The following is a 27,498-nucleotide window of genomic DNA, read 5'->3' as shown; positions in this document are numbered from 1 at the left end:
GTGGCAAACTTCAAAAATTCACCTCGTGACTTGCAAAGCAGGGGAGGGAGGCAGGGAGCGAGCGAGCGACAGGGCACTTGCTCGGAGGATGCAGACGTCTTCCTCAGCGAGGAAGGCCATCCACCCAGCTCACCGCTTTTACCTTTCTCCTTGCGTGTTAAAGACCAGAGGAAAAGGTCAAGTCGGAGATCGGTGCTCAGAGCTGCGAGCTCTCGAGGATAAAACACAGCGAAGCCCAGCAGAACTGAAGCCACCGGGCAGCCGTCGGCCCCCGAGCGCGGCTACGGGCTCGGACCCCAGCCGGACGGGGGGACAGGCCGGGGCACGAGGCTGCGGCCCGAGCCGCTCCAGTTCAACCCGACAAGCCGCCAGTTGAGACGCGCGGCCTCCAGCTGAGGCCTCCCCGGGCCCTGCCCTCCCCGGGGCGGGTCGGGGGTTTCGCCCGCGGCACAGACGCACGTTACGCTGCCAGGGCACGGCCAGGCCGCGCAGGCGGGCGCAGCACGCGGCTGGCGGGACTCGCGGCCCCGAGACGCCTCCCCGGGCGGAGCGGGGGGGGGAAGAGCGGCCCGCGGCCCCGCGCACCGGCCGCTGCCGGGGGGGCAGGCGGGACCCAGGGCGCCGGGCGCCTCCCGCGCCGCCCCCCGCGCAGGCCGCGCCGTGAAGGTCACCTTCAGCGCGCCGGGGCCGGGCCGGGCCGCCGCTCCGCGCCGCTCCGCTCCGCTCCGCTCCGCCGGGGGGGCCGCGGCCGGGGGGTGCGGGGGGGGGGGGGCCCGGCTCCGCTCTGCTCCGCGCCGCCCCCCGCCCGCCGCCGCCGCGCGGCCTCCTCCGCCTCCTCCTCCTCCTCCTCCCCAGCCCCCGGCCCGGCCCGGCCCGGCCCCGCCGCCTTACCGGGGCGCTGCTCGGCGGGCGGCGGCCTTCCGGCGGCGCGCGGCCCCGTCGGCGGGTGCGGGTGCGCGGCGCCCTGCGCGGCGGCCGGCGGCATCTCGTCCGCTTTCATGACCATGGCGGCGCCGCTCCGCCCGGACGCCGCGCCCGGACGCCGCCGTCACCGCCCACGTAGGGCCCGCGCTACGGCGCGCCGCCAGGGACCAACCTCCGCGCGCCGCGCCGCGCCGCAGCGCCTTAAAGGGGCAGGCGCGGGCAGCGAGCGCCCCGGCCCGGCCCCGCCGTGCGCAGCGCCGAGCGCCGCCCCGGGCACGGCCGCTGCCGGGCTGCAGCACCGGGCGCCGCCTGGGTGCTGGCCGCGTGCTCGGCCTGGGGCAGGGCCCGTGCTCGGCCCGGTGCAAGCCCTGTGCAGAGCTTGGTGCAAGCCCTGTGCTCGGCCTGGGGCAGGGCCCGTGCTCGGCCCGGTGCAAGCCCTGTGCTCGGCCTGGGGCAGGCCACCAGCGTGCAGAGCGAGAGGGCAGGCAAGGCGGGTCCCCCGTGGGCCTCGCAGGAGGTGCGTGGCCAGGGCGCAGTGTGCACGGTGCTGCAGGTCTCGGCTGGCAGCTGCGTGGTGCATGTGGTGCTGCACAGTGTGCATGGTGCTGCGCGGTGTGCACGGTGCTGCACAGCTCGGGTGACAGCGCTGCAGAGCTGCGCGGTGTGCACGGTGCTGCAGGTCTTGGGGGACAGCTGCGTGGTGTGCATGGTGCTGCGCGGTGTGCACAGTGCTGCACGTGTCAGGTGACAGCTGCACGGTGCATGTGGTGCTGCATGGTGTGCACGGTGCTGCACGTGTTGGGTAACAGCTGCGCGGCGCACGTGGTGCTGCATGGTGTGCACGGTGCTGCAGGTCTCGGTGAGGGCCGTGGCGTGGGGCAGCGGGGGTGCGGGTCCCCGCCGGTGCCGCCTGCTCACGGCCGCTCGGGCAGCGCGGCGGGCGGCAGGGCCGGGGGCTCCCAGGGCCGGCGGTGCGCGGCCGCAGCGACGTGGGCGCGTTGTTGGGAGGGAGCCGCGCTGCAGCGGCTTCGGGGGGACGGCGCCGGGCCCCGGGGTGGGGACGCCCTGCGGAAAGCCCCGGGGGAAGCGCAAAGCCCGAAGCAAACGGGGGCCGGGGGGAAACGCGGGGATCTGCTGCGGTGTGGCACAGCCTGGTGCCCCCCCCCCCCCCCCCGCTGGGGACTGCGCCCGGCCCCGCCGGAGCGGTGCTTTGGAGCCCGGAGAGATGGGGACGGGGATAGGATGGGGACGGGATGGGGACAGGATGGGGACAGGATGGGGTTGAGGATGGGATGGGGATGGGATGAGGCCCCAAGCCGCCTCGAAGCGCGGCCCCCGCTCCACCCCCGGTCCCCTGGAGGCCGCGATGTCTGGCCACGGTATGTAAGTACAAAGATTAAAATACTTTATTTCAACATAATCTCTATTTCAACGGTACAGCGCTTCCCTTTAAAATGGGGGGGGGGGGTGTACGCACTTGTGCGAGGGCGCCCGGCGTGAGCTCCGGGATGGGCTCCGGGATGGGCTCCGGGACCAGCTCCAGGACCAGCTCCGGGACCAGCTCCGGGATGGGCTCCAGGACCAGCTCCTGACCACATCGGCAATCGCTGGTGGGGCCGGCCGGGTCCTGCAGCGCGGGGCCGCGTGCTGCACGCGCGAGGGTGATGGTGGCTGGGCCGCTATTTACACGCGGGGACGTCAAGCGCCTCCTCCCTGTGCTTAAATGTCCGGGTTGGTCGTGAACCGACAGTTTGATCGGGGGCTACAGTAAAAACGCAGCGCGGGCGGTTTATCGGGATGGTCGGGAGGAGCCGGCTCGCGGGGCACGGGGACGGGGACGGGGACGGGGACGGGGACGGGGCTGCACCGTGGCTTCGCCTGCGCCTCCCGCGGTCTCCCCGCCTCGGGGGCCGGAGCGGTGCGGCGGCTGCTCTCTGCCCCGCGGGCGAGGCTGCTGTTCGGCTCCGGCCCCGCGGGGCTGCCCGGGACCCAGCGGCGTGTGAATGGGGCGTATGGACATCGAGCTACAAAAATAGACGCATCTGGCTGCGGGAGCGCTGTGCAGGCGGCCCCGGGGCTGGCGCGACGCCGCGGGGATGGGCAGGCGCCCGGCAATGCAGCCGGGGACCATGTGCCTCGAAAGGCAGGGGAGAAGCCGAGCGGTCCCCAGGGAGCTGCCCCCCGCCGCCCCCCTGCCCCTCCGCGGTGCTCGTCGCCCCGGGGCGTCTCCCCAAGCGCCGGATCCCTTCGGGCCGGACGAGCGGCAGCTCCGTGGGGCACCGCAGCAGCGGGGCCGGGCGCTGCCCCAGTCCCGGCTCCCGGCCTCTCCCGGCACCTGGCACTGCTCTGGCAGCCCAGCGTGGTGCCGTGGGGCTGGGAGGGCTTGGCTTGGTGGCTATGGGGCTGGGAGGGCTTGGTGAGGCGCTGTGGGGCTGGAAGGGCTTAACACGGCTCTGTGGGGCTGGAAGGGCTTAACATGGTGCCGTGGGGCTGGAAGGGCTTAACATGGTGCCGTGGGGCTGGAAGGGCTTGGTGCAGTGGCCATGGGGCTGGAAGGGCTTGGCATGGCTCTGTGGGGCTGGACGGGCTTGGTGTGGTGGCCATGGGGCTGGACGGGCTTGGCTTGGGGCCGTGGGGCTGGATGGGCTTGGCTCGGGGCCGTGGGGCTGGAAGGGCTTGGCATGGCTCTGTGGGGCTGGAAGGGCTTGGTGCAGTGGCCATGGGGCTGGAAGGGCTTGGCATGGCTCTGTGGGGCTGGACGGGCTTGGTGTGGTGGCCATGGGGCTGGACGGGCTTGGCTCGGGGCCGTGGGGCTGGACGGGCTTGGCTCAGCGCCGTGGGGCTGGACGGGCTTGGCTCGGGGCCGTGGGGCTGGACGGGCTTGGCTCGGGGTGCCGCGGGCTGCAGCGCTTCCCACGCCGGGGCAGGGTCAGGAGCTGCTCCGGCCACCCCGGGCTTGGGCACCCGCATCGCCAGCATCCCCGGAGCGCCCGGCCCCCGCGGCACGGGCACGGGGGACACAGCGTCCTGCCCCCCGCGCGGCGGCACGCGCGGCCCCGCGGTGCTCACGGCCGCTGCCGGCGGGGGCCCGAGCCCTGCCGCTCGCCCGGGGGGGCAGCGGGGGCCGAGCCGCGGGCCGCCGGCCGCCGCCGCGCCGCGCCGAGGAAGAGCGCGGGGTCGGGCATGGCGTCGGGCTCGTCCGGCGTCGGCGTCGCGGGGGGGTCCTGCCGGGGGCCGCGGCGGCGGGGCGGGCCCCGGGGGGCGGCGGGCTCGGGGGGCGGCCGGGGGGCGGCGGCGGCGGCGGCGTGGTGCAGCTGCAGCGAGAGGCAGGCGGCGGCGCGGGCCTGCCGCTGCAGCTGGGCGTCGAGGGCGGCGGCGCGGCGGCGGCGGCGGGCGAGCTCCTGGAGGCAGGCGCGCTCCCGGCCGCGCAGGCTGCAGCGCAGAGCCGCCACCGCCCTCTCCCTGCGCCGCAGCTCCCGCCGCAGCGCCGCGTTGGCCCGCTCCTGCTGCTGCAGCCGCCCCTCCAGCGCCCGGCACCGCCGCTCCAGCTCCCGGTCCAGGGCGGCTGCGGGAGAGGCGAGCGCGGCGTCAGGGGGCTCCGGGCGCCCCACGGCAGCCGGCGCCTTCGCGGCACGCGCCCGGGCGCCTGGGGCTCCCTTTGGGCGGCCGCCGCTCCGCGCGGCACGCTTTGCGACGGCTCCGCGGCCGCCCGACTGAAGTCTCCTCCGCGGAAGGAGGACGCTCCGTAACGCGCTGCCGAGGGCAGCTGCCACGCGAGGGGCGTTGAGCGGCGGTCCTCCCACGCCGCCCCGACCGGGCCCTGCCCCGTTGGGCAGCGGACGCGCTCGCACCCCGCGCCGGCTGCAGAGGGGCCGAACGCGGGGCTGGGGCAGCCGCTGCCGCCCAGCGAGGCATCCAAGGGTGCTCCCGGGCATCCTCTGCCGGCCGCTGCCGCAGGACCGGCTCTGCGCCCCCCGGGCCGGCCCGCCCTGCGTCCCTGCGTCCCTGCGTCCCTGCATCCCTGCGTCCCTGCGTCCCTGCGTCCCCACGTGCTGGCAGGCTCGGGCGCTCACCGGCACCGGGGTCGGAGTCCGCAGCCCCGCGGGTTGCCCAACGCAGCCGGCTCGGCGCCAGCCCGGCGGGCGCTGCCCGGGGTCAGGGCTGTGGGCAGGGCACAACGGGCTGCACGCGGCTTTGCAGGTGTGTGCGCAGGTGTGTGTGCGCAGGTGTGTGTGTGTGTGCATGCTTGCAGGTGTGTGTGCATGCACGTGTGTGTGTGTGCATGCGTGTGCATGCGTGCTTGCAGGTGTGTGCGCACGCGTGTGCGCAGGCTTTACGGCAGGGCAGCGGCTCCATGGGCCTCTGGATAACGGCACCACCGCGGGAGCAGCGTCCGAGGGAGAGGACCGAGGAGCTGCGCGCTGACAGCGACGGGCCGTGCCGGGGCTTCGCAGGGCAGAGGCGCCCCGGAGCAGCTCCAGGGCCCTCGCCGCAGGAGCAGCGGCCACGGGTCGCGCCAGGAGAAGCCGGGCCGGGTGCGAGGGGCTCCCTGGCTGGGCCGTGGCTCTGCTCCCAGGCCGCAGGGATCCTGCCCGGAGCTTGCCGGTGCTCTTTCATGCACCGGGACCCCCCCCACCCCCCTTATTTTGGAATGCGGAAGATTGTTTTGTGGACAAAACTGATTGCTGCAGGCAGAGCGGTGGGTGATTTTGCGAATCAGCCTCTTGATTGCAATCAGGATGGCTGGGATAGGGGAGGGGAGCTCGGGGCGGGCGAAGCTGATAACCTCCCTGTTTGCTTTTGCCGGGGCTCTGGGATTTGCAAGCTGCCGCCTGCGCCCGGGGCCTGGGTGAGAGGCCGGAGGCAGCAAACCTTATGGATGCTCCCTTTGAAATGCAGAGCCCGCTGTGCTGCGGGGCTGTGCAGGCATCCGGGGCCGTTGATCGCTGCTTAACGACTGTGGATTACGCCCAGCACATCCGCCTCGCCTGCCCCGCTGCAGCCGCCGCCCTCACCCGCCCGCGCCCGAGGGCCGGGGGACACCAGGGACGCCCGGGGACACCGGACCCCGCCGCCCGCCCAGCGCTGCCCAGCCGCCCGGGGGGCTCCCGACCCTACCTTGCTGGCGGGCTTCCAGCTCCTTGATTTCCAGGTCGCGCGTCAGCTCTGCAAGAGAGACCAGGCGGCGGTCAGAGCGCAGCATCCCTGCCCTGCCCCTGCCCCTGCCCCTGCCCCTGCCCCTGTGCTGCCCCTGTGCTGCCCCTGTCCCTGCCCCTGCCCCTGTGCTGCCCCTGCCCCTGTCCCTGTCCCTGTGCTGCCCCTGCCCCCGTGCTGCCCCTGCCCCTGTGCTGCCCCTGCCCCTGCCCCTGCCCCTGCCCCTGTGCTGCCCCTGCCCCTGTGCTGCCCCTGTGCTGCCCCTGCCCCTGTGCTGCCCCTGTCCCTGTGCTGCCCCTGCCCCTGTCCCTGCCCCTGTGCTGCCCCTGCCCCTGCCCCTGCCCCCGTGCTGCCCCTGCCCCTGCCCCTGCCCCTGCCCCCGTGCTGCCCCTGCCCCTGCCCCTGTCCCTGCCCCTGTGCTGCCCCTGTGCTGCCCCTGCCCCCGTGCTGCCCCTGCCCCTGTCCCTGTCCCTGCGGGGCACGCGGGGCTGCTGCCGGGGACCCGGACCCCGGAGTGGTGACCGGCAGGACGGGCAGGGGTGACACGCAGCGGGATTTCTGGCAGCATAGCGTTCTCGGTTGGGCCCCGGAACGTGCGTTTCTGGGGGTGCAGATACATTTACTGTTTTGAACAACGGCAAAGCAAATCTCCCCCGGCCTCTTCACGTCCCCTGGCAGCCGCGACCCCGCGCACGGCCTCTGTCCTGGTGCCTTTCCCGTCAGCGGGAAACGCGAACGCAGAGCTCGCTGCTGCTGGTGCTGCAGCTCCGGGCTTGCTGGGGGAAAGGTGCTCCGCAGCCGGCCTCGTGCTGAACCAGCCCGCGGAGCCCTTGTGCTCCCGCCCTCGCAGCGCGGACTGCCGAGTCGGCCGTGGAGCCGGGAGGAGCCGGGAGGAGCCGGGAGGAGCCGGCCCTCGGAGACGGAGCAGCCGCCGGCATCGGGTGGCCGGTGTGTGCCCACCGCCTGGGCAGGCGTGCAGGGAGAGGCTGCTCCGCCGTGCCCTGCCGTGCCCTGCCATGCCGTGTCCTGCTGTGCCCTGCCCTGCCGTGTCCTGCCCTGCTGTGCCCTGCCGTGCCCTGCCCTGCCGTGCCATGCCATGCCGTGCTGATGGCTCCTGCCCTTTGCAGGGACGAGCCGGCAACGCGCCAGCAGCAGCCCGGCCGGGCGCCGCAACGGGCACCGAGGGGAGGAGAGGCGAGGGGACGACGGCAGCATTCCCTTGTTTTGGAGCGTTTTTCCTGCAAACGAGTTCAGCTGGATCATCTTTGCCCTACATTTTTCTTTTAATCTGCTTTCGCGGTGACTCTACTCCTCACCGCCGCCCCCCCGCAGCGGAGCGCGGCCCAGGCTGCACCGCGCGCGCCGGCGGCCGAGGAGGCGATGCCGTTCCTGGGAAGCTCCCGGCGCTGCCGACCGCCCCGCTGGAGCTCGGCAGTGACCCAGCCGCGTCTCCGGAGCCGAGACGTCGGGCGCGGAGCATCGGAGAGGCCGCAGAGGCGGATCGAAGCGGTGCCCGTGCAGACCGAAGCGGTGCCCGTGCGGTGAACGTGCTGATTACTGCCGCGAGAGCCGAGCTCCCCTTCCAGGAACAGCAGGAAAACAGGAGCCAGGAGGAACCCGCTGCTATTTCTGCTGTGTTTACGCCTCACGGATGAAAATGGGCGTGGGAGGAAAGCCGGCTTTCCCCCGTAACGTGAGATCCGCTCCGATGCACGGATCACACCGCGCTGCTCGCCGCCGCGTTCGTCTGCCCGCAAAACCTTTTCCGGGCCGGCTGCCGAAGGGGCCGGGGCCGCAGCAAAAGCCGGCCGGGTCCCTGCACCGCGCTGGCGGCTCCTGTTTCCCCCTGTCACCAGGGCTCCCGTCCGGGGAGGGACTCCCGCGCGGGCGCTGGGTGGGTTTCCTTCGCCGTCGAGCACCCAGCCGGCTCCTGCCCCCGTGAAACGCCGTGCGCATCCCCGGGCTGCGGCCCCGGGGCCACGAAACCAGGGCCGGGCGGGAAGCCCCTGCCAGAAGTCGCCCGAGCGGCTCCTCGCCGCCCGCCCCGGCGCCTGCAGAAAACAGCCGCGGCACCAAACCGCTGTCAGGCGCATCTTAAACCCAGGTAGGGAGGCGCGGGGCAGCGATGGGAGCGCCGGTGCCGGGTCTGCCGGCCCCTCCCTGCCTCCCCGCGGAGCCCCGCGCAGCACCGGCACGTGCTCGGCCCCGGGGGCCGCGTGGCTCTCGGCCGGGGGGGGCTGCCGCGGGCAGGGCAAGGCGTGCCGGGCTCTTCCCCGGCGCGGCGCGGGAGGGGCGACGTCCCGATGCCGCTGCTGCGGTGCTGCTTCGGCCGCTCGACGGCACGGCAGGGCAGGAGGGCGACGCGCGGGGCGCCGGGGCCCAGCTGCTCCCGCCGGGCTGGCGGGGGGGAAGGAATCCCGGACCTCCGCGTGCGAAAGGAAAGCAGTAACGGAAAGCCCGTCCCCGTCCCCACCGGGTTATCGGTGCAGTTCAACCCCTTTTCTTTCCTCCGTCTACTGCCACGTGGGAGAAGTAAGGAACTAGCTGCACACTTCAGTGATCAAAATGGGTCTGCGGGCGCAGGCTGTGCCGGGAGAAGGCAGGACCAGGCTGCTACTCAGTGCCTGTATTTCTCCCCTTTCCTTCGGCCGGTGACGGTCTGCCACGGGACGGACACGCGACCGCAGACAGGGCGGCCCGGGAGCCCACGAGCGTGTCCGAGGCCAGCCCGGGGCGGTGGGACCCGGCCGTGCTGCGCGCGCTGGCTGCGCCCCGGGGAGGGTGTCGGGGCGCCCGAGCCGGCAGCGAGACGCCCCGCGCCCTGTCCGGGTGCCACATCGCGGCCCCAGGGCCACCGGCCTCCGGGAAAGGCCTCCCCGGGGCTCGGAGCAGCCCCCCGCGCAGGCCCCGGGGATGCTGCTCTCCGGCGGGCGCGGGGAGGCGAACGCGGAGCCCGCAAAGGCCACGCTGCCCGCGGGAAGGGAGGCGACGCCGGGCTCGCGGCGGGCGTGCGGCTTTGCCCGCGCTCGCACTCGCAGCGGCTGCCCGCGGTGCCGCGGCCGCTCACCCGAGCAGTGCTTCTGCAGGCGCAGGATCTCCAGGTGCAGGTCGTGGAGCAGCTCCGTCTGCTCCCTCTTCAGGAAGGCGATGTGCCGCTGCACGCTCTGGATCTGGTGCTCCAGGGACACGGTCTCCATCGCGACGAGACTCGCCGTCCAGGCCTGCGGGGAGCGGAGGGGGCTCGTGACGGGACGCGTGAGCCGGGCGGGGAGCGGGACCGGCCCCGAGCCCCGGCGAGAGGCAGAGCCCGTCGGTGCCCGGGCGGAGCGGGGGGCGGGCGCCCACCCTCCCCGTCCATCCTCCCCGCGGGGCCGGGGCCGTGGGCGAAGCGGCTCCGCTCGGGGCGGGCTGCCCTGCGGGGGACCCCGGGCACCGGCCACCAAACCGCGGCGCTGCCCCGGGCCCCCCCGGCCCCCCCGGGCCCCCAGCGCTGGCTCCGGTCCCAGCCCGCGCCCGGGCCGGGCAGCAACGGCTCTGCGCGACCCCTCCGCGGCCGCGGCGCAGCTGCTCTCCGCGTGTGGCCCTGGGAAATGGGTTTCGTGGCTGGGCAGGATCACGCCCGGGACAGGACGGCTCCCCGCTCCCCGCGGCCCCCGGGCGGGAGCTGCGCCGGGACCGAGCCCGGCTACGGCTCCAGGACCGCGCGTGGGGAAGCAGCGCCCGCAGCAAGAGCTGACACGCAAGCAGTGTGATATGCTCAGTGCAACCCCGTCGGTGCTACGCGGCGAGGACATTCGCGCTGTGGTACAGGAGAAGAAGCGTCCTTGCTGTAATTCGCGCGGCCCTGCCTGCTCGTTGCTCCTGCAGAGCGGCTGCTGAGCTGCCTGCCTGTGCCGCCGCGCCGCGGAGATAAAAATAACCCCAAAAGGATCCCTGATCCTGGGAAACACCATTTCCTATGGATGTGGAAACCATCCTTCTTCCTTGCATGGAACCCGGAGGGGAGGGAAACGTTTTATCTACAGCAATCCGCAGGGAAGGTCTGGAAGATTTTGGCCGGCGAGCCTAAAGGACAGCGCGCATCAATCTGTCACCGGGAAGCTGTTTCTGTTTCTTCGTTCAGCCACGTCTGACTTTATTTTCTTTCTATAGAAACTTTAGCTCATGTTTACAGCACACCTGGTTCTTTAATGTAGTACGTTTAAAGCTAATTCCCGTATCCAAAATCAAACCAAACTGCATTTAAGCTCGATTCCAAAGTAAGCAGCCTTGGCAAGGCCCCCAGTTCGAGGCTCTGCTCCTGCCAAAGCCTCCAAAGGCTTGTGAAAGCCCTGAAATCAGGCCTCCGTGCTCCTGCTCCGCGGCAGCACCCCGACCTCCTCCCAGGGCAACCCCGGGCGCTTTCCGGGGGGCCACGGCACCGTCCCCGCGTGCCGCAGGCGCTGGGGGGGGAAGCGGGAGGCGGGGGTCCCTCGCGCATCCCCGTGCCCGCAGGCCGGCCGGCCCCGCCGCACACCTGCTCCCGCTCTGCCTCCGCCTCCGGGTGCTTCCACGCGCCCGCCCCGGCCCTGCCTTCCCGGGGATGACCCCCCGGCAAGGGCTCGGCCCCTCTGCTCTCCGGGGTGCTTGCGTGCGGGGAGCTCTCTGGGAAACAGCCGTGCACCTCCCCGGCACCCGGGCTTCCCAAATCGCCGCTGGGTGCTGGGTGCTGGGGGAGCTCCCGGGGCCGGGGGCCGCCGTCCCTGCCCGGGAGCAGCGCTGGAGCGGGCTCACCGGGCCCGGAGCGCCGACGGAAGCAGCGGCAGCTCCTGCAGAGCCGGGGAGACGCTGAACTGGCGAGTAAATAAATAGACATGTAGGGACACTGTGTTCTCCCGCAGCTCTCTCTTGAGGGGGTCGAACCGAAGCCGTGGCTCCAGGCGTGCACGGGGAATCTGGGTGTCCTGACTGTCCCTTCCCTCCCGGGGAGGGGTGATCGGGGCCTGTGCTGCTCTCGCTAAAGGCTGCAGCTGGTTTCGAGGCTGCAGGAACCTGGATGAAGCCTAAAGTAAGAAAACTGGGTAAAGTGAAGTGGCTTTGGCATTCGTGGTGGGTTGTCACGGGCTATTTTCTTCCCCTGGGAGCCATTCCTGGGGGCAAAATAATGGAATTACTGGTTTTAGGATGGCTCGGCTCTTCTGGGAATGACATGCTGTGGACATTCTCCCCCTGAATGCTACAGAAAAGCAAGAAAAGGGCCAATGTGATGCACTAAGGCAACAGGTGCAAAGGTCCTGGTTCTCGTTTAAGGTACTTATTTGGGGAGGTATGATCATACCAGCCTAGAGCTTCCCCACGGAACAAGGCAGGGGAAGTGAAAACAACCCCCAGCCGCAAGTGAGACTAACCCTGAGTCAGCCTCCTTGTTCCTGCCTGCCTGAACCTAGGATTCAGATGCTCTGTTTAAAGAAGTCATGAGCCCTTCCAGGAGCCTTAAGGCATATGTAGTCCCCCAGCGTTGGGCATTTTAAAATGGATCGGGGGGGGGGGGGGGGGGGAATCTAGCTCTGGACTTAACTTCCTAATCATTCCCATTTTTTGAGTTGCAAGATGACAGTTTTTAAGCCTTGTAAGTCATCTTTGCTTTCCTGATGACACCTTAATTAACAGACAAGGTTTAAATGTCTGTAACTTAGGAACTTCCAAGAAAGCTGCCATTCCTTCCGCAGTGTCAGAGACAGCAATGATGGTAATTCATCAAAGGTGTGTGTGTGGGGGGGGGACATGTTTACTTGTGCCAGTACGTGAGTTATGGGAGTTGCATTCCCCGACTGTGACAGACACCAGGTAACAAACCAGACCATAGCGGGGGGCCAAATGCACCGTTCTGCCAGCCCTGGCTGCGGGCGGGGGGAGAGGCGTGGAAGTGCAGCGTGTCGGGCTGTGGAGTAGCTTCTTTAGGGAAGCTGTAGAACCTCATCTCTGGAAACACCAGAAACTAGGTTGGATGAAGCCCTGGAGGATACACAGTGCTATTTTCAAGCACTTTTTTCAGTCTAGTTGAAATGTCTTTAGTAGAAATGGCTGAAAATTTTCCATCGAACCTTTCCCCACCTTTTAAGTGGAAAAATTACCCTATTCTACCAATGCAGTTTTCCATTTACAAATAAATAGTTTTGTTGATAAACATCAAGCTGTAAAGAAAGTCAAAGATTTTTTTTCTGGAATTCAGAGATCTGTTTTTTGTCTCTAATTTGGAAGATAAAATGCCTGAATGCATTGCCTGTGTGCTTAAAAAAAAGCAGGTGCGGGAATAAACAGTTTTCAAGACTCTTATGGAAAATACTTAGTGGTTTGGATCTGCTTTTTCTATCCGAAGTGCCTTTCACCATTTCCCTTGAAGCAGCTCTCGGGCCTGTGGTAGTGATATTAGAGGAATCCTGTCTGCAGCAGAACACATGTTGTCCGAACTCTCTAACAGGCTTACGTGCTTTCTTTTCGCTTCCACTATAAATCAGGAAGGAACCTCACTGCAGCCGGCGGGAACTTGGTGGCCCCGCGGCCTGCTCGCAGGTCATGGACCGAGAGATTTGCTCCCCCCCCGGCCACCGCTGTCCTGCTCCGCGGCACCTGGTAAGTCACCCTGTCTGCTTCCGCGCCTGCAGCGCGCGGGTAATGTGTCTTGATCTACTGACGCAAAGCGCCATGTAAGACCCGGGTGCTAACTAGAGTTATTAAAGTAAATACAATAATGTTGCTGGGAACTGGCATGAAGCAGAATATGGTCCCCAGGCAATTTAAATACTGCAATGTGCTTCATGCTCCCGCGAGTGGCTCGGGGGCCCTTTGCCTGGGTGCCGATCTCTGAGCCCTAACGCTTTTGAAAGCCTTAATTCTGCTGGGACCGATTTTCCCACCTATAAAGAGCAGAGCTGTGCAAGTCTCTACCATGGCTTGCGTGCCGCGCAGAGGGGGCCGGGGGGGCCCCGCGCGGTGGCCCGGAGGCATGGGCATGCCTGTGCTGTCACCAGCGTGCTGCAGGGCTGCCATCTCTCTCACAAGCTCCGGCTGTTTCCATGTTAAAGAACAAATGTGCTGCTCCTCTTCGTAGCTATCAGACATCTCTGCTACGAGTAATGATGCAAGAGCCAACAGCTGTTAATGAAGCTGCAATTCGGTATGAAGTTTCAACAGCATCTCTAAGCCCTTCGAGTGTTTCTAACGTTACCGGAACCCGCTGAATGAACTACTGCCTTGCTGAGGCGGTGCCCGTCCACTGCCCTAACGCGTTTCAAAACCTGGTTCTCAGCAACTGATTTCTTCCTCCATTGCTTTTGAAGTCCAGTGGAGATTGCAGCAGCGCTTTGAGCATTGGTTTGACGCAGTGCCTTTGGACACGTCACACTGCAAAATCACTTGGGAGGTTTGGGGAGTTAATAAGGATTATCTGCTGCTGCTGGCTGACTTAACGCTTTACGGAGCCATTGCATCTTCCAGCTAATGATGCCAAGGGTCCCTGTGCTGAGGGCTTCGGAGCACCCAGCAAACGCTGACGACCGCGCTGCCACGCAGGGAAGCAAGGCAGGGACCTTCTGCCCGTTTCACAGATACGGGAGCCAAAGCGGTGATTTGGGTCATCGCTCTCAGGGATACTAAGCACCAGCTCCTCTCACTCCAGCCTTGTAAGTGCAGCTCCCAGAAGGGATTGCTGGGCTGCATCAAGCAATAACAGGGAGGGGAAATAAACCTGCTCTGGTCCCTCCCCTGCTGCTTTAGCTATTTTTTTTTCCCCCACACTAGTTCTAAGTTGCCAAAGCAACTGTGGGGGAAACTTTCATAGTGACTGTGTACTATGTAACCTCATATATAGCTCCTCAAAACAGCAACAATTCCGAGAAATAACCTCATTCAAAATAATTCAAGGGTAAGTGATGTTCCCCTTTCGCCTGAAGGATGCTCCGTGCCCTTGAGTTCCTGACCGCATACATACAGCTGGGAAGAAGGTAGCGACCATCAGCTGAACAGTGATTTTTGCCTGTATTCAGAGGAGATGCTTAGTCTGCGCTGGGCCCTTCCCCCTGCAGAGCTTTGGCTGCCGTCTCTCCTTCTGCTGGAGGAGTCTGCTCCGCTAGACCTGCATCTGCACCACTGAAAAACTGGCACGCGAGCTGAGTAGATCAGGGGCTCAAGGACTGTCCTTGCCAGCAAAGGCTGCACCTGGCTCTACAGAGCTTGCTAAAACCTCCCTGGTTTGAGGTTGGAAGTTCCTTTCCAGAAAGCCCCGAATGTGGGACAGGATCTCCCCTGGTTACCAGGCACCCCCGGGTTTTGCTGGCGATGCCACAAAATAGGCACCATGTTAAAAGTTAACCACTCTGGTACTTGAACGTCCCAGGACACGCAGGGGACTGGGTGCTCCATCGCCGAGCTTTTGAGGAGCTTTCCTTGCAGACCGTGCCAAGGCTGCAAGCACAGGACTCCCTCCCGGACAGGGCATTCGGGGCCAGATATCTAGCTTTTAAAACGTGCTTTTAATACCTCAGTCCTCAACTCTGAGTTTACCCAGGGAGACTGTGAAAGCTTAACTGGTAAAGTGCCAAATAAGTCAGAGGAGGTTTCTGGGTTGCTGAGCACACGGTTCACAGGGGAGTCAGACTGCGAGTGCAGCCCTGTGAACGTGAAAACGTGGAGCTACTCACCAGGTAGAGGAGCTGAACGCGGCTCCAGAACGGGCCCCAGACAGCCGTTCCCTGGAAAGAGGGCTTTCTTGCTGCCCTCAGCTCTCCCCCGGCAAGCCCTGACTCTGCGTGTTCCTCTGCTGGCAGAGGTCGCCCCAGGCTGGGCTGCGGGCTGGCGCCCCGCTCGAGGCAGCGCCTCGGGGCCCTGCTCCCCGCCATCTCCCAGGCTGGGCGGTCGGGGCAACGGCCGTAAACGCCAGGCCTTCCCGTGTGCCTGCCCCTCACCGCCAAAACCGAGGGTTTTTTCTCACTCCTTTTCCAACTTGAGGCTAAAACACCCTTGGAGCAAAGCACTTGGGGAGTGCTGATCTCGGCTGAGTGTTGCAACGTACTGTCAAACACTAGTGAGATTTGCAATTTCATCCCCGTTTATCAGGGAAATCTTGTAAAACAAATGAAACGACCAACCTTGTTTTAAATAGTAGCTACAACGACTGATTTAATTTCAAGTCTACTAAGAACTGATTTCCATTGCACAGACAGCTTGTTTGAGAATGTCCTTCCAAGGTAAAACTGTACTCAAGTTCTTATTTATGCCAATCTGAACCCCAAATTTCAATGCAGGAAAACCTCAGTTCCTTGATGTTACATTTCAAAGGCAGATACATTTCTGTATGTATACAACCTCAGCACAAACACTGTAGTACCAAGATCCAGTTCTTATTCACATAATCATTTTCCTCTATAAATGGCAAACTAACCAGGAATCAGGGCACAAAGTTTGCAGAAACAGGTAACAAATGCATCCTGCTGTGGTTGCCAGCAGTGACTCCCCTCTCCACCATGTTAAAACACGCAGGCATAAACACTGATATAATGGAAACCGATGGTCCTTATTTTTGGATCTCAAAGAATTAAAGCATGCACATTAAACTTTGCAATGATGTCATGAAGCAGATATCTTTTCTTAAAGGTGAGGAAAATAAGGCAGAGGAAAGCTAAGAAACTTGCAGAAGGTCACAGACAGTGGCAATGCCAGGAATAGAAATCAGACGTGAAATCCTGGCCTTGGGAATGTCAGGAGGAAACCTTCCTTGATTTCAGTAGAGGCAGAATTACCCTCAAAGACCTATTAGCTATTCATTATCTACCAGCATCTATTTAAAGACTAAATCAATACAAATGTTGATTATAAATTATTGTCTTTTCTAGCAATTCTCTAAACACAACAAGCTGACTAATAGCCAAAGCCGAAGCTTTTCATTTGGTTGCAACTGCTGAAAGCAAGGCTGTGTTTTCTCCTGCTGGCTTCAGTGGAATTAACTATGGATTCAGCTCACTGTCAGGATCAGGATTTGGCCCGCAATCAACATTTTGCATCAATCATAATCTTAAGTGGGTGATCCCCGCGGTGTGATCCTGCACTTTGGAAATTTTGTGGCAGAGCTTTCTCATCCCCAGCAGAGTCCTACAGATATTTAACTCTGCAGCTACCAGTGGAAATAAGCAGAGAGCCTTGCTGTACTTTAAATTGCTTTTTCCACCGCAAAAGAAGAGACGAGCCACCGACGGCCGTGTGCAGAGTAAAGCAACTTCTAGAAAACCTACGAGAAGGCTCCAGGCAACTTCTGGGGGAAAAGTTCCCCCCGTACGTGCGCCAGACCGGCCCTTCACCGCGGCTGTCCCCCTCCCTCGCTCCGCAGCCCAGCTGCACGTCCCCCCGGGTCTGCGCCGGCTCTCGCGCGCCCGCAGCGGGGAGGGGTCTGCCGGAGCCCCCGGGCGGCGGCCCGAGCTCCCAGCGCCCCGCGGCCCCCGCTCCCCCCGCGCTGCCCGCCCGCCGCCGCCGCCGCCGCCGCCCCTTACCTGGGGGGAGCGGCCGGGCTCCCCCGCGCGCCCGCTGGGCCTCATGGGGCGGCCGGGCCGGGCCGGGCCGGGCCGGGCGGCGGGGCCGGGCTCCCGCGCTGCCCGCGCTGCCTGCGGCGGCCCCGCCTCGCCCGGCCCGGCCCCGCCGCCGCCCGCCGGCAGCCGCGCCGTAAACAGGCGGCAACGTGACCGGAACTGGGGAGCTCCGCCGGGGCGCCGCGCCGGGCCGCTACGGGCGGGGGCCGCTACGGGCGGGGGCCGCGACAGGCGCCCGCGGGACCCGGCGGCGCCGGCAGCTCCGGGGCGCGCCGAGCTCCCCGCGCTGTGGGGCGGACCCCTGGCACCGGGGCCGCGGCTCGGCTCCTCCCCGGGACCCCCCGCACCGGGACCGGGACTCAGCTCCTCCAGAGACCCCCCCGCACCAGCGCCGGGGCTCGGCTCCCCCGCACCGGGACCGGGCTCGGCTCCTCCCGGGGCCCCCCCGCACCGGGACCGCGGCTCGGCTCCTCCCGGGGGCTCGGCTCCCCCGGGCCCCCCCCGCACCGGGACTGGGCTCGGCTCCCCCGGGCCCCCCCCGCACCGGGACCGGGCTCGGCTGCCCCCTCTCCCCCGGGGCCGCCCCGCGCCCGGCCCCCCCCCCCACCGGCGCTGTCCGCGGTGCTGAAGGCCGCGGGCGCTGTCCGCGGTGCTGAGGGTCGCCCGCCCCCCCCCGCCCGCGCAGGGCTGCGGCTGCCGCCGCCGCGCTCGGCCCGGCCCGACCCTTCCGGGGGACCGCGGGTGTTGCTCCCCCCGGCTGCCTCCCCGGGGTCTGCGCAGGGACCCTCCTGCTTACAGCTTCTGCGTGGAGCTCGTGGCGCCCAACCTGCCTGTGTGCCGGCACCCGTGCCTGCCCGAGTCCTGGAAATGCCCTGGTGAAGGCAGGCCAGGCCGGGTGAGCTGCAGCCCCTGAGAACATCAGCCGCGGAAATATGCTCAAAAATGTCCCGGGCAGCCAGTGCTTCCCAACAGCCGCCTCCGATTAGTGCCTGAGTAAAGGGAGCCATTTTGCAGCAGATCAAAAAGCTGGGGAACTCAACATCTGCTGGAAAAAGAACCATGTTTATACCTCTTGCAGACTTTTCAGTGTTAGCACAGTTCAAGGTGGGAGGGCAAGTTAAATGCGAGACAGTAACATTTTCAGTGAGAAGTCAGTGGGTAGAAAGAATTAAAAAAAAAAAAGCTTCCCAGAAGCTATAGTCAAAGAGGTGATGAGGAAAGGTTGTTTACTCAGATAGTCAGGGGACAGTAGTTAATAATTCTTCATGCCCTTTCATTTTTTATATCCAGAGCAGCTGGGACTCCACTTTCAAAGATTCCCCATGTCTGTTTTACACCAGCGGAGCCTTAGATGAAGTGGCGTGTTCCGTGTCACGTTGCAGTGAAGGAGCAGAGAGAAATGGTAGAGTCCTCCCTGCATGTCTGCTGATCAGCTGCTGACTTCAGTCCTCTTGTTCCAAAATCTTCTACAGAGTTTGCAGTGTTCCTAATCTGGTGCTCAGCAGGATTGTGCTGTCATCCTCATATTAAAATTGCTGCTATTCTGTGCGTATCCGTCTCCAGTGTTCTTCCTGCCATTACTTGCAGATAGCACAGCACACAAATAGCATGTGAATGGGTGTAACATCACTTGGACAGGCCTGGGTGGCCTGCAGGGTATTGCCTGTGGTACCCTTTTGTCTTTCCTTGTCTGTGGCCCCCCTTGGAGGTTTCAGACCTTTGACCTAATACTGAAGTTATACAAAGCATTAAAGAATATGGGAAGCAGTTTGATTTGTGTCTCAGGGCAGTTAGGTGGGAAGGAAAATGGTCTAGATGTAATATGACGGGTTTGTAACATCCCTGTGTTTTAGCAGCCAGACAATTGCTCTTTACCCGATGGAAGCTGGCGTGGCACCGCGTGGCTTGGCGCTGACTGCTCGCAGAGGAAGGCTGGCCTTGGAATTAGGGCTCTTTTGTGGAGAGCGAGTTACATTTACACTAAAATAGAAGTCATCAAACGGGGAGAAAAGGTGAGTGGTCTGCACATCCATACTTGCACACGCAAGTTCCTGATTTGCAATGAATTATGCAAACATCTCTGCCTAAGGCCCCAGCAAGTGTATCTGAGAGCTTCGGTGCTTCCTAACACTCACCCATTCGTGCTGGCTCCTGTGTGGACCTCCTCTAAACCGGTTTCTCATAAAAAATGAGTTCCTCCTGGAATGACGAGTTATTAGAAGGTGATGGATTTTTGTATGAATGAGGAGAGTGAAGACTTTCCTGTTCAGAGAAGTGTTGTCTCATTGGGATCACCTCTCCCCAGTCTGTAATCATCAGATCAATGCTTGCCAAGATGTCGTTTGTCCATCTCACTGCAGAGTTAGCCGTGTTTTTGTGGGGGTGTTGGTTTTAATGTCTCACTTTCACTTCCCCTAACACTTAGCTTATTTCAGAAGCAGTGAATTAAAGATAGAGAGGTAAGGGGGAGGGGTAGAAATGTGTAGGGTGATTTCAGAGTGCATCATGTTTCACCAGATTTGTACATTTTTCATTGATTTTTCCAATGACTAAAAGACAAGCCTGCAAATGATCAAGGTCAGATGTTCAGGGACAGACAGCTGCCTCTTTAAATGAGGTCATCGCTCCAGGATACGATCACGCTGGAGAGAGGGAAGGCAGTGGAATACAATGCATCCTCTGCACCCAGAATAGCATCTGGATAAAGCATGTTGCCTCTGTAGTGATTACCTAGCAGCTTGGATTCAGCGACAGCGCACACATGCTATTAATACATAATTCTAATCATCTCTCTCACACACACCATTACGTAGTGAACTGGTTTAACTGGCAGCTTTTAGCTCTGAGAGAGCTGCGTCTCAGCTTTTTTGCCCGGGATAGGACCCTTAGCTGATGCCTCCGGTGACTGATCTTCCGCACCCGCGGTTACGCGGTGACCCTTCCCCGTCCCCCTCCTCGCGCTGGGAGCCGGGAGCCGCTCCGCTGACAGCCTGTGATCAATGTAACAGTGAAACCTACCTCTAAGCAGTGTTAGCACGGAACCTGCGCCTCAGAGCAGAGGAGGCTAATGAACTTGGTTGTGCGCTGCCGTCTGCCAGCGAATACCCGAGTAATTATGCTGAGACACCTTCTAATAAGTGTGTGGCAGCCTTTAATCTTTTGACACCTTTTCTCCTCCTTCAGGCTTTGAAGGTAATAAAAACAAACTGTCAGAGACGGCTGGAAGTGCCATTTCAGCACCGGGAAGTTGCAGGGTCTCTGCTGCAGACAGTGTGCTGTGAGCAGCTCTCTGCGCAAAGCTTTCCTCGGCCCCGGGACCAGCCCCGCCAGAGCCCGGCAGGCAGAGCCGGCCTGCTCCTCGCCTGTCACGCGCACGTTAGGAGACGTCGGATTGCAGTGCTGCCTGAAATAGGATGCCATTAGCATCCTGCTCGCTGGAACTTGGCTGACGTTCAGGCAGGCACTGAAACGACTGGGATCCACAGCCGCCGTCCAGAGAGCCCAGCTGCCAGCGCGGAGCGCGGCGGGGCCGTGCCCTGGGAATCCGCGTTGCTCCGGCTGGACTCATCCAAACTGCTCACCCCCAGCTGGTTTTTGTTGCAGAGACTCATGGCTTCTTTTTCTTTTTAGAAGCCCTCTTATAGGAAGTACAACAGATATTTAAGCTATTTAAAGGTATTTGGGAGAGGTGTTTTAGCTATTAATAGCAGCTCAGCCAGCAGTAGCTGCACACAGGCCGGGCCGTCTGGCGCGTGCGGCGTTCCTTACCTGACACCGACCTCTAGCGGCATCAGCCCCGGTTATCGCGGCGGCGCCCGGTCCTGGCGCACCCTCCGCTCTGCGCATGGCCTCGGCCCCAGGCGCCCGGCAAGGCAGCTCCCGTGCCGGGCACGGCCGGCGTCGTCCTGCCTGGACGCTGGGGCCTCCCCCGTGTCGCTCCGCGCGGGGGCCAGGCCTTGCCCGGGGGATGGTGCGGGGGATGCTCAAGCGCAGGCAGGAACCGGGCGGCTCTCGGCCCGCGGTGAGACGCAGCGAGCAGCCGAGCGCCCTAAAGACACCCGTGTGCCAAGGCCGGCTTTCAAGGGCGGCCTGGCACCGAGCCCAGGTGACGGTGGGTGGCTGGCTTTGCTTGCTGGGTGCCAGCGCAGACTTCCCGAGCTGAAGCCCCTGGTGAAGGGGTTTCTCCCGAGAGCCGGGGCAGCACGCGCTGCGAGCGCGGAGAGAGGCGTGGGCAGGGACAGGGCCGGCCGTGCGGGACCCGGGGCGTGCTGCCACGGTGGGGACGAAGGCGAGGGGAGGCAGCTCGGCAGAAGCCGTGCTGCGAACCGCGGCCTGGCTCGGGGCCTGCCTCTGACAGCGAGGTCCCTTGCCGTTCCAGCCTGATTTAGACGTTTGTGCAGGAAGTGCAAGTAAAGACCATGGTCCTCTGCCACTTGCCTTCTCACCGGTGGAGAGCAACAGGCACCCAGACAGCAGCTCGGGTCACACGCGAATGTATATATATACATCTATCCCTCTTTCCAGTGACTGTAGAAGGAGCTGAGGACTATGAGCCTCTGAGAGCAAGGCTTTGGTTAGACGAAGGCGTTTAATCAGTTCATACCAAAAGCAACTAATACTGGAAAACCCCCTCTGTTCCCAGAGTAAGTGTGCAGGCAGGCATGCACTTGCACCAAGCATGCTTTCAGGTGCCCTTCTAGACCAAATACATAGAATATTTTCGGACCACTGCTTTTCCTCCCCGCCAAATTACTTATTAGGGGAATTTCTGCATTTAATTTAAAAAATGTGAGTTTAACTTGGCCTCAAATATTATATTTCAGCCTAATTGAGTTGTAGAGTGTGTGTGTGCGCACGCATGTGTCTTTTAATTGCTTTGAAGAATGTAATAGGAAGCTCCTTAAAGTAGTGCAGGGCTAAAAGCTAGAGGGTTTTGATAAATTTAACATTAGCTTAACATTTCCATGGGGATTTGAAAATATCAGAGACTCGCAGGGATATTTGCTTGAGCTAAGTAATTCAATTTGTCATTCTTCAAAGAGACGTTGCTTTGCACAACTCACGAAGAGGCTGGATGCAGTTCTCCTGAGCGGTGCTGGGGGAGGAGGACAGGAGAGGCGGCTTCCTGCGGCTGATCGCACCCTCCCGGTGCTGCCCAGCTGGACTGGGCAAGGTTTGGGAGATAATGGGCCAGCTGGACTGGGCAAAGTTTGGGAGATAATGGGCCAGTTGGACTGGGCAAGGTTTGGGAGATAATGGGCCAGCTGGACTGGGCAAAGTTTGGGAGATAATGGGCCAGTTGGACTGGGCAAGGTTTGGGAGATAATGGGCCAAATCTTACAAGCTCTTTCCGGGGTGCCGGCCCTGAAGGGACACCCCAGCTGAAACCAACAGGGTTCTGGCAGCACAAAGGAGCAAATGAAAAGATGCCAGATACAGTATATATTTGCTATGTGAACACTCCATTTTTCTTATTTCCTATTGTTTTAGAACTTAATTTTTTTTTCCAAAATAAAAAGTTGGTTTTATTGTTTAGATTTCCCAGTCCTGCAAAAAGCTTAGATGTGCTGAAGTAGAGGTGGGTGATTTTCCAGGATTTAGGGGAAGAAAGGAGAGGTTTGTCCTGTCCTGCATCCCCTCCTCTGGCACGGCTCTGACCCCAGGTTCCCCGCACGGGCCCCTCGCTGCGAACCCGCCCGTGACCTCCCGCACCAGAGCCGAGCAGTGGCGAGGAGCGGAGGACGAAGGGTGAGCGATGGGTGTCCCGGGCGTGGGGGACCCCCTCCGTGCAGCCCTGGCCGGGGTTTTAGGGATGCAGTGCGGGCGGTGAATGTCTCCCCACGATGTGTGGGGGCAGCTAGGGATGAGCTCAGGCTCACCGGGACTGAAACGCTTCTTGTGCTTACAGGTATGAAATGAAGCATGGGCATCGGGCTTTGCGGAATGGAGAGCAAGTTATTTATATCTGCCCTTAGCTCTGATTCCGATCATGAAAAACATCAATCCACTGCAGAGTTGTTTCCTGCAGTCTGCAGGCAGCTGATAACAGCGGCTCGTGGAGATGTGATCTCATTGCTCTTGGGCTCATTAAAATCTGATTATTTCAGTATAAACAATTTCCTGATGACAAATTCAGCCGAAGCATCCAGCTACGTGCTCAGGACAAGGCCACCGGCCTAGAGCCCTGCGAGAGCCTCCTCTCTCCCTACGGAGCGGGCTCCCAGCCTTCCGGGCAAGTGCCCTAACGCGGCTGCCTTGTCTCAGGATGGGCCAGGCCTAAAACTGAAAAGAGAGTGGGGGCATGGAGAGTGCGACGCTGCCAGCTGGATGGCAGCAGCCTGTTTGGGCAGGTTGTTTCTTTTCAGTCTTCAGCCCATAATTTGAGAGAGAAGGTGGCTCCTCCAGAGCACAGGTCACCGCCTACAGTTTTCGGGACCCCCTGGCTGAGTCTCCGGTTTTGCCACTAACGTCCTCTTACGCGACCTTGAGAAAGCAGCTTGCCAAAATGGACGGAGCATCACTCTCCTTCCCAGCAAGGGGGCTGCTGGGATAAATGCACTAATGAGTTTCAGATGTATTTGGGTCCCGCAAGAATAGGAGGCCACAACTGCCAATAATAGGTACTTACCTGAGGAACTGGTGTTATTTAATTTAAATGAAGCTGATGCATTGTGTGTGAAGCAACTGGGAAATGCAGAGCTGTGCAACTATGTTCTTAAAGGTTAGAAATTTAGGATTTAGGCCCAGAACATCACTTCAGAGAAACCACTTTTAGCATGAGTTAGTGAGCTCCTTGGAATATATTCTAAATACACTTCCAATTTGTTCTCTAAACACAGTGCACCGTCTGTAACTGAAATACACCGAGCAGCTCCCAGGGACTTCAAAGTGGAAGTCATGACTCAGGCGGATGGTAGGTTTTAGCCCTGGGTCTCTACAAGCGTGATTTTCATCTTGGCATTCACAGACACCATGTATGCAAATTCTGCTGGATTGTTCATTTCTGAGGACGAGCAATGACAGGCAACAAGATCAGCGTCTGCGGGGTAAATCCCACCGTCGAGCTCCAGCCCCTGCCTTCGCTGGGTGATCCCCGGCACCGGCATTTGGGGAACCGCATGGGAGAGCCGGGTGAGCGTCCGCAGGGTCAGGCAGGGTGGAAGGGGACATGGGGGCGGGAGCCAGCTTCTGCCTCTGCTTCCCAAAGGCGGTTCCCAAAGGACTCTGTAATACTTTGTCCAGACTTGTTTTAAGTGTCCGGGAGGCCGGAACACGCACATTCCCTTGGAGACACTGTTCTGTGCCGGAATACAGCGAGCCGGCGGGGACTGCTCCCTTGCAGCTAAGTCTGCAGCGCGAAGCGTGACACCGGGCGCCTGTTCGTGCGCACGTCGGCCACGCAGACAAATAAAAGCCCGAGCGGCCTGCGGAGCTGCTCGCGCGGGGCAGCGGGCGTCGTGCGGCGGTTTGGGGGGCAAAGGCGCGTTTGCAGCCACAGCCACGTGCCTGGTTTCGGGAGCTGGCGCTGGCTCTCCCGTCAGGCCTTCCGCGTGTTTTCCCGGTGCCTGGCAGCAGGGAGCAGCGCCTGGGAAGCGCCGGGAACGCCCCCTCCTCCCCCAGCGCCCGCGGCCGGACCGGCGGGGGGGCGGCTCCGGGGCGGCTCCCGCAACGCCTCGCCGCCGCCGCGGCTTCCCGGGGCCGCCCCCCCCGCCCCGCCCCGCCCCGCCCCGCCCCGGGGCCGCCGGGGCTCTGCCGCGCCCCCGGCACCGGCCCCGGCACCGGCCCCGGCACCATGGCCTCGGGGAAGGCGGCGGGCGAGCGGCGCTGGGAGCTGGTGCGCTGGTGAGTGCGGGGGGCTGGGGGGCTCCGGGGGGGCTCCGGGGGGCTGGGGGACCGGATCCTGCCCGGGGGCTCCGGGGGGCTGGGGCGCGGCTCCTGCCCGGGGGTGCCGGCTCCTGCCCCGGGGGGCTCCGGGGCCGGGGCGCAGTGGGGGGGCAGCAGCTGTCCCGGGTCGGGGGTCCCAGCGGAGGCCCCGGGGAGCCCCGGGCGCTGGGAGGGTCGGGGGTCCCGGGGGTGCCCGGAGGGGTTGGGGAGGGTTTGGGAGGGTTTGGGGAGGGTCGGGGGTCCCGGGGGTGCCCGGCAGGGTCGGGGAGGGTCGGGGGTCCCGGGGTGCCCGGGTGTTTCGGGTCGTTAAGCGGTCGGGGTGGGGGGGAGTTCGCAAGGGGGCCGCGAGCCCCGGGCGGGGGGGGCGGTGCGTGCGGCCGCTCGGGGCCCTGCAGCCTGGGGAGGGTCGCGCTGCGGAGCAGGGTCGTGCCGGGGGGAGGGGGGGCTCCCGGGCGGTGCCCGGGCGTTTCGGGGTCCGCGCTCCAGCGCCCCGCAGGCCTCCGGGCCCCCCAGTGTGCCGGGCGGTGCGGTGCGGTGCGGTGCTCCCCGGGGCCGGGGTGCTAGGGGCAGCCGCGCTGGAAGGGGCACGGCCCCCCCGCCGGGAAAGGGCAGTGAGGTGTCGCTGCCGCCGGAGCCGGGATGTTCGGCATTTGGGATCCAGCAGAGGTGGAAGAGGGTCGGGAGATGCGCTCGGGCCCAATCCTGGAGATGTCCCGCTGCTGGGAAATGAGATGGGGGGGGACGACAGCAGTGTCTGGTCCCCTGGGCACCCGGGTCCTGGTGTTGCAGCTGCCGCTGGCAAGTTTTGGGGACATGTGCGGGACGTCCGGGGGCAGGCGGTGGTCCGGGGGGGCGAAGGGCTGCGGAGGCTGAGACCGCGCCAGGCTTCAGCGCGTGGGTAGCGGCTCGCTGCTGCGGGCGCAGTGGGCAGCGAAGGGAGCGCCTGGGCCGGGCTGACGTGGGAAACCAGCTCTCTCTGTATTTTTAATTTTTAATTGTGTAGTTTGTGACGTCCAGAGCGTGTGACTTTTGAGCAGGCTGCGGTAGCGGCGCTGCGATGTGAATGGAATGACTTTCTGGGTTACAACCCTGCCGTGGTTATGCAAGAGCTGGAGCCGGTCCCGGAGCCGGTGCCGGGCGAGCGGCAGAGCCAGGGCCGGTGCTGGGAGCCGCGGCCCTGCCCTGGGCAGGAGCCCGGCAAGCTCGGGGTGAACAGCGCGGGTGCAGCTCACCCGAGGGAGGTTTTAAGCTGCTTCTGCTTTTTCCTGTTTGTATTCCTTGGCAGTGCAGGGCTCTTTTTTAATGCACACTCAGACCTGGGAAGTTTTGACGCTGCGTGGCTTGGCTCTTTGGCCGTCCTTGCTGCCTCCCCCCCTTCCTTCCCAGAGACACTTGCCGTTACTGCCTTTGCAAAGCTGCCGCGTGCAGGGCGGCAGGGAGCACCGGGAGCCGCGCGGGGCTGCCGGAGCGTTGCCGGAGCGCAGCCGGCGTCCCGGGCGCGTTTCCCGGGGTAGCGCGGGCACCGGGGCCGGGCGGGCGCCTGGCTGGTGCGGCCCCAGGCAGCGCTTTCCGCTATCGCCCCGGGTTCCGTTAACGACCCGCTGTGCAACGGGCCGCGGGCGTCTGCCCTGCGGTCGCTCCTGCATCGGGGCCGGGGCGGCGGGAGCCCGGCGCGTCCCCAGGCTGCGCTTCGCCTCTGCTGCCCGGCACCAGCGGAGGGTCCCGGCCGACGGGGGCTCAGCTCCCGGCTCCGGAGGCAGCACGAGTTGCTTTCTCGATGACCTTTCCTCTCGGCTTCCTTTTCTTCCCCATTACACGTGCACCAGCAGTGAAATTACACGTGTGCGTGTGCGTGCGTGCAGCCGGTCCTGCAGAGGCTTTAACAATTAATCGCTGCCGGGGAAAGCTCCCGTGCAGCGGCGGCGTGCGGAGCGCGGGGGCTGCGGTGGGCGGCAGGTTTTGCTCCGAGCGATGGGAGCAACGCGGCTGCAGACGTCGTGCTCGTGCGTTCGAGGGCAGGCACTTCTTCAGCGGAAATAATGACCACTGATTCATCACTTGGACATTATTTAATAAGCCTCAGCATCTGGCCTGGCGTCTGGATACCATTGGAACGACGTTAGCCAGGTCTCGAGGCGGGGCGGTGCGGAGGGCGGTTGCCTCGGGGCGCTCCACGGCTGCCCGGGGCCGCGGCCCCATGCGTCTCCCACCGCGGGGATCCCTGACTTCTGCAACACGTAACGAAGCCGTGACTTTCCCGCTGCCATTACAAGCACGCCGTGATTATTGTTTGACTCGCAGATTGAACAGCTTTTCTGAGCCCGCTGCTCTCCGAGCCCGGCGTCTCCCTCTCCTGACGGCGCTCTGCTAATAAATATTTCAGCTGTTCTCGCTGTTATTTTTAGGTACGTGAGAGAAGGCCGGTTTCGCATCGAGGAGAGGACGCTGACGGCTTTCCAGTGGCTGCACTCGCCCCAGCAGCACCGCATCGTCAGCCGGGCGGACCTGGGCTCGCCCAGCAGGTACAGGCACCACGGGCCGGTCCCTCGCGCGGGGCCGGTGCTGCGCCGGCGTCGGCATCCGCATCGCCCTTGGCATCGGCACGGGCATCGGCATCGGCACGGGCACCGGCACGCTCCCACCCGGCGGCCCGGGACGGCCCCGGATCCGTGGCTGGGGGCCGCGGGTGCTGCTCTCCTGCCTCCCGCCCAGGCCTCGGGCTGCCTCCGTTTCTGGGTCCCGCGGCCGTCCAAGCACCGCAGTTTCCACTTTAAAGCAAGGCTCTAGACGTCGTGGTAGCAGCAGGGAGTAGGAAGCGTCACGCGAGTGACCCCCGTGGTTTAAAGAAGTGGAAACTACAGATTAACAGCTCCCTCCCCCAAACTTTCTAAAAATCTCGTGCTTTTTGGTCAGTCCCATACTCTGCTGGGGACCTGTTTTACATGTGTGACACAGCTGAGATTTATGCTAAAAGCAAGGT

The 27,498-nt window shown here is 63.6% G+C and overlaps 3 protein-coding genes across 5 annotated transcripts in view; 1 reads left to right on the top strand and 2 right to left on the bottom strand.

The window, feature by feature from the left end:
* Positions 1-1,076, bottom strand: part of CLUH (clustered mitochondria homolog) — a 39,284-nt gene extending 38,208 nt beyond the window's left edge. Inside the window, exon 1 of the mRNA XM_064523013.1 lies at positions 892-1,076. Within this exon, the coding sequence (XP_064379083.1) occupies positions 892-1,006 (115 nt within the window). The 5' untranslated portion in view covers positions 1,007-1,076. The remainder of the gene's footprint in view (positions 1-891) is intronic.
* Positions 1,077-3,989: 2,913 nt separating this feature from the next.
* Positions 3,990-16,647, bottom strand: CCDC92B (coiled-coil domain containing 92B). The gene is made up of 4 exons (XM_064523515.1): positions 16,599-16,647; positions 9,146-9,299; positions 6,043-6,090; positions 3,990-4,489 (listed from the first exon to the last, which is right to left on the bottom strand). Exons 1-4 carry the CDS (start codon positions 16,641-16,643, stop codon positions 3,990-3,992), a joined length of 747 nt encoding a protein of 248 aa, XP_064379585.1. The 5' UTR covers positions 16,644-16,647.
* Positions 16,648-24,373: 7,726 nt separating this feature from the next.
* The window catches only part of RAP1GAP2 (RAP1 GTPase activating protein 2), a 63,086-nt gene continuing 59,961 nt past the window's right edge, over positions 24,374-27,498 (top strand). For all 3 annotated transcript variants that reach the window (XM_064523005.1, XM_064523004.1, XM_064523003.1), the window contains exons 1-2: positions 24,374-24,476; positions 26,924-27,040. In XM_064523005.1, coding sequence (XP_064379075.1) covers positions 24,427-24,476; positions 26,924-27,040 — 167 coding nt within the window. In that variant the 5' untranslated portion in view covers positions 24,374-24,426. The remainder of the gene's footprint in view (positions 24,477-26,923; positions 27,041-27,498) is intronic.

The sequence above is a fragment of the Dromaius novaehollandiae genome, chromosome 19 (genome assembly GCF_036370855.1).
Source record: "Dromaius novaehollandiae isolate bDroNov1 chromosome 19, bDroNov1.hap1, whole genome shotgun sequence".
NCBI lineage: Eukaryota > Metazoa > Chordata > Aves > Casuariiformes > Dromaiidae > Dromaius > Dromaius novaehollandiae.
Note: the sequence above shows the minus strand (reverse complement) of the source record. Positions and strands in the feature narration are given on the sequence as shown.

What these genes read in the sequence shown, in the direction of transcription:
- CCDC92B (XM_064523515.1), bottom strand. Translation starts at nt 16,643, where the DNA reads ATGAGGCCCAGCGGGCGCGCGGGGGAGCCCGGCCGCTCCCCCCAG. An exon ending in AGCCCGGCCGCTCCCCCCAG is followed by an intron (nt 9,300 to 16,598) that starts GTAAGGGGCGGC and finishes CGCTCCCCGCAG; the next exon opens with GCCTGGACGGCGAGTCTCGT. An exon ending in GCTGGAAGCCCGCCAGCAAG is followed by an intron (nt 4,490 to 6,042) that starts GTAGGGTCGGGA and finishes CCTCTCCCGCAG; the next exon opens with CCGCCCTGGACCGGGAGCTG.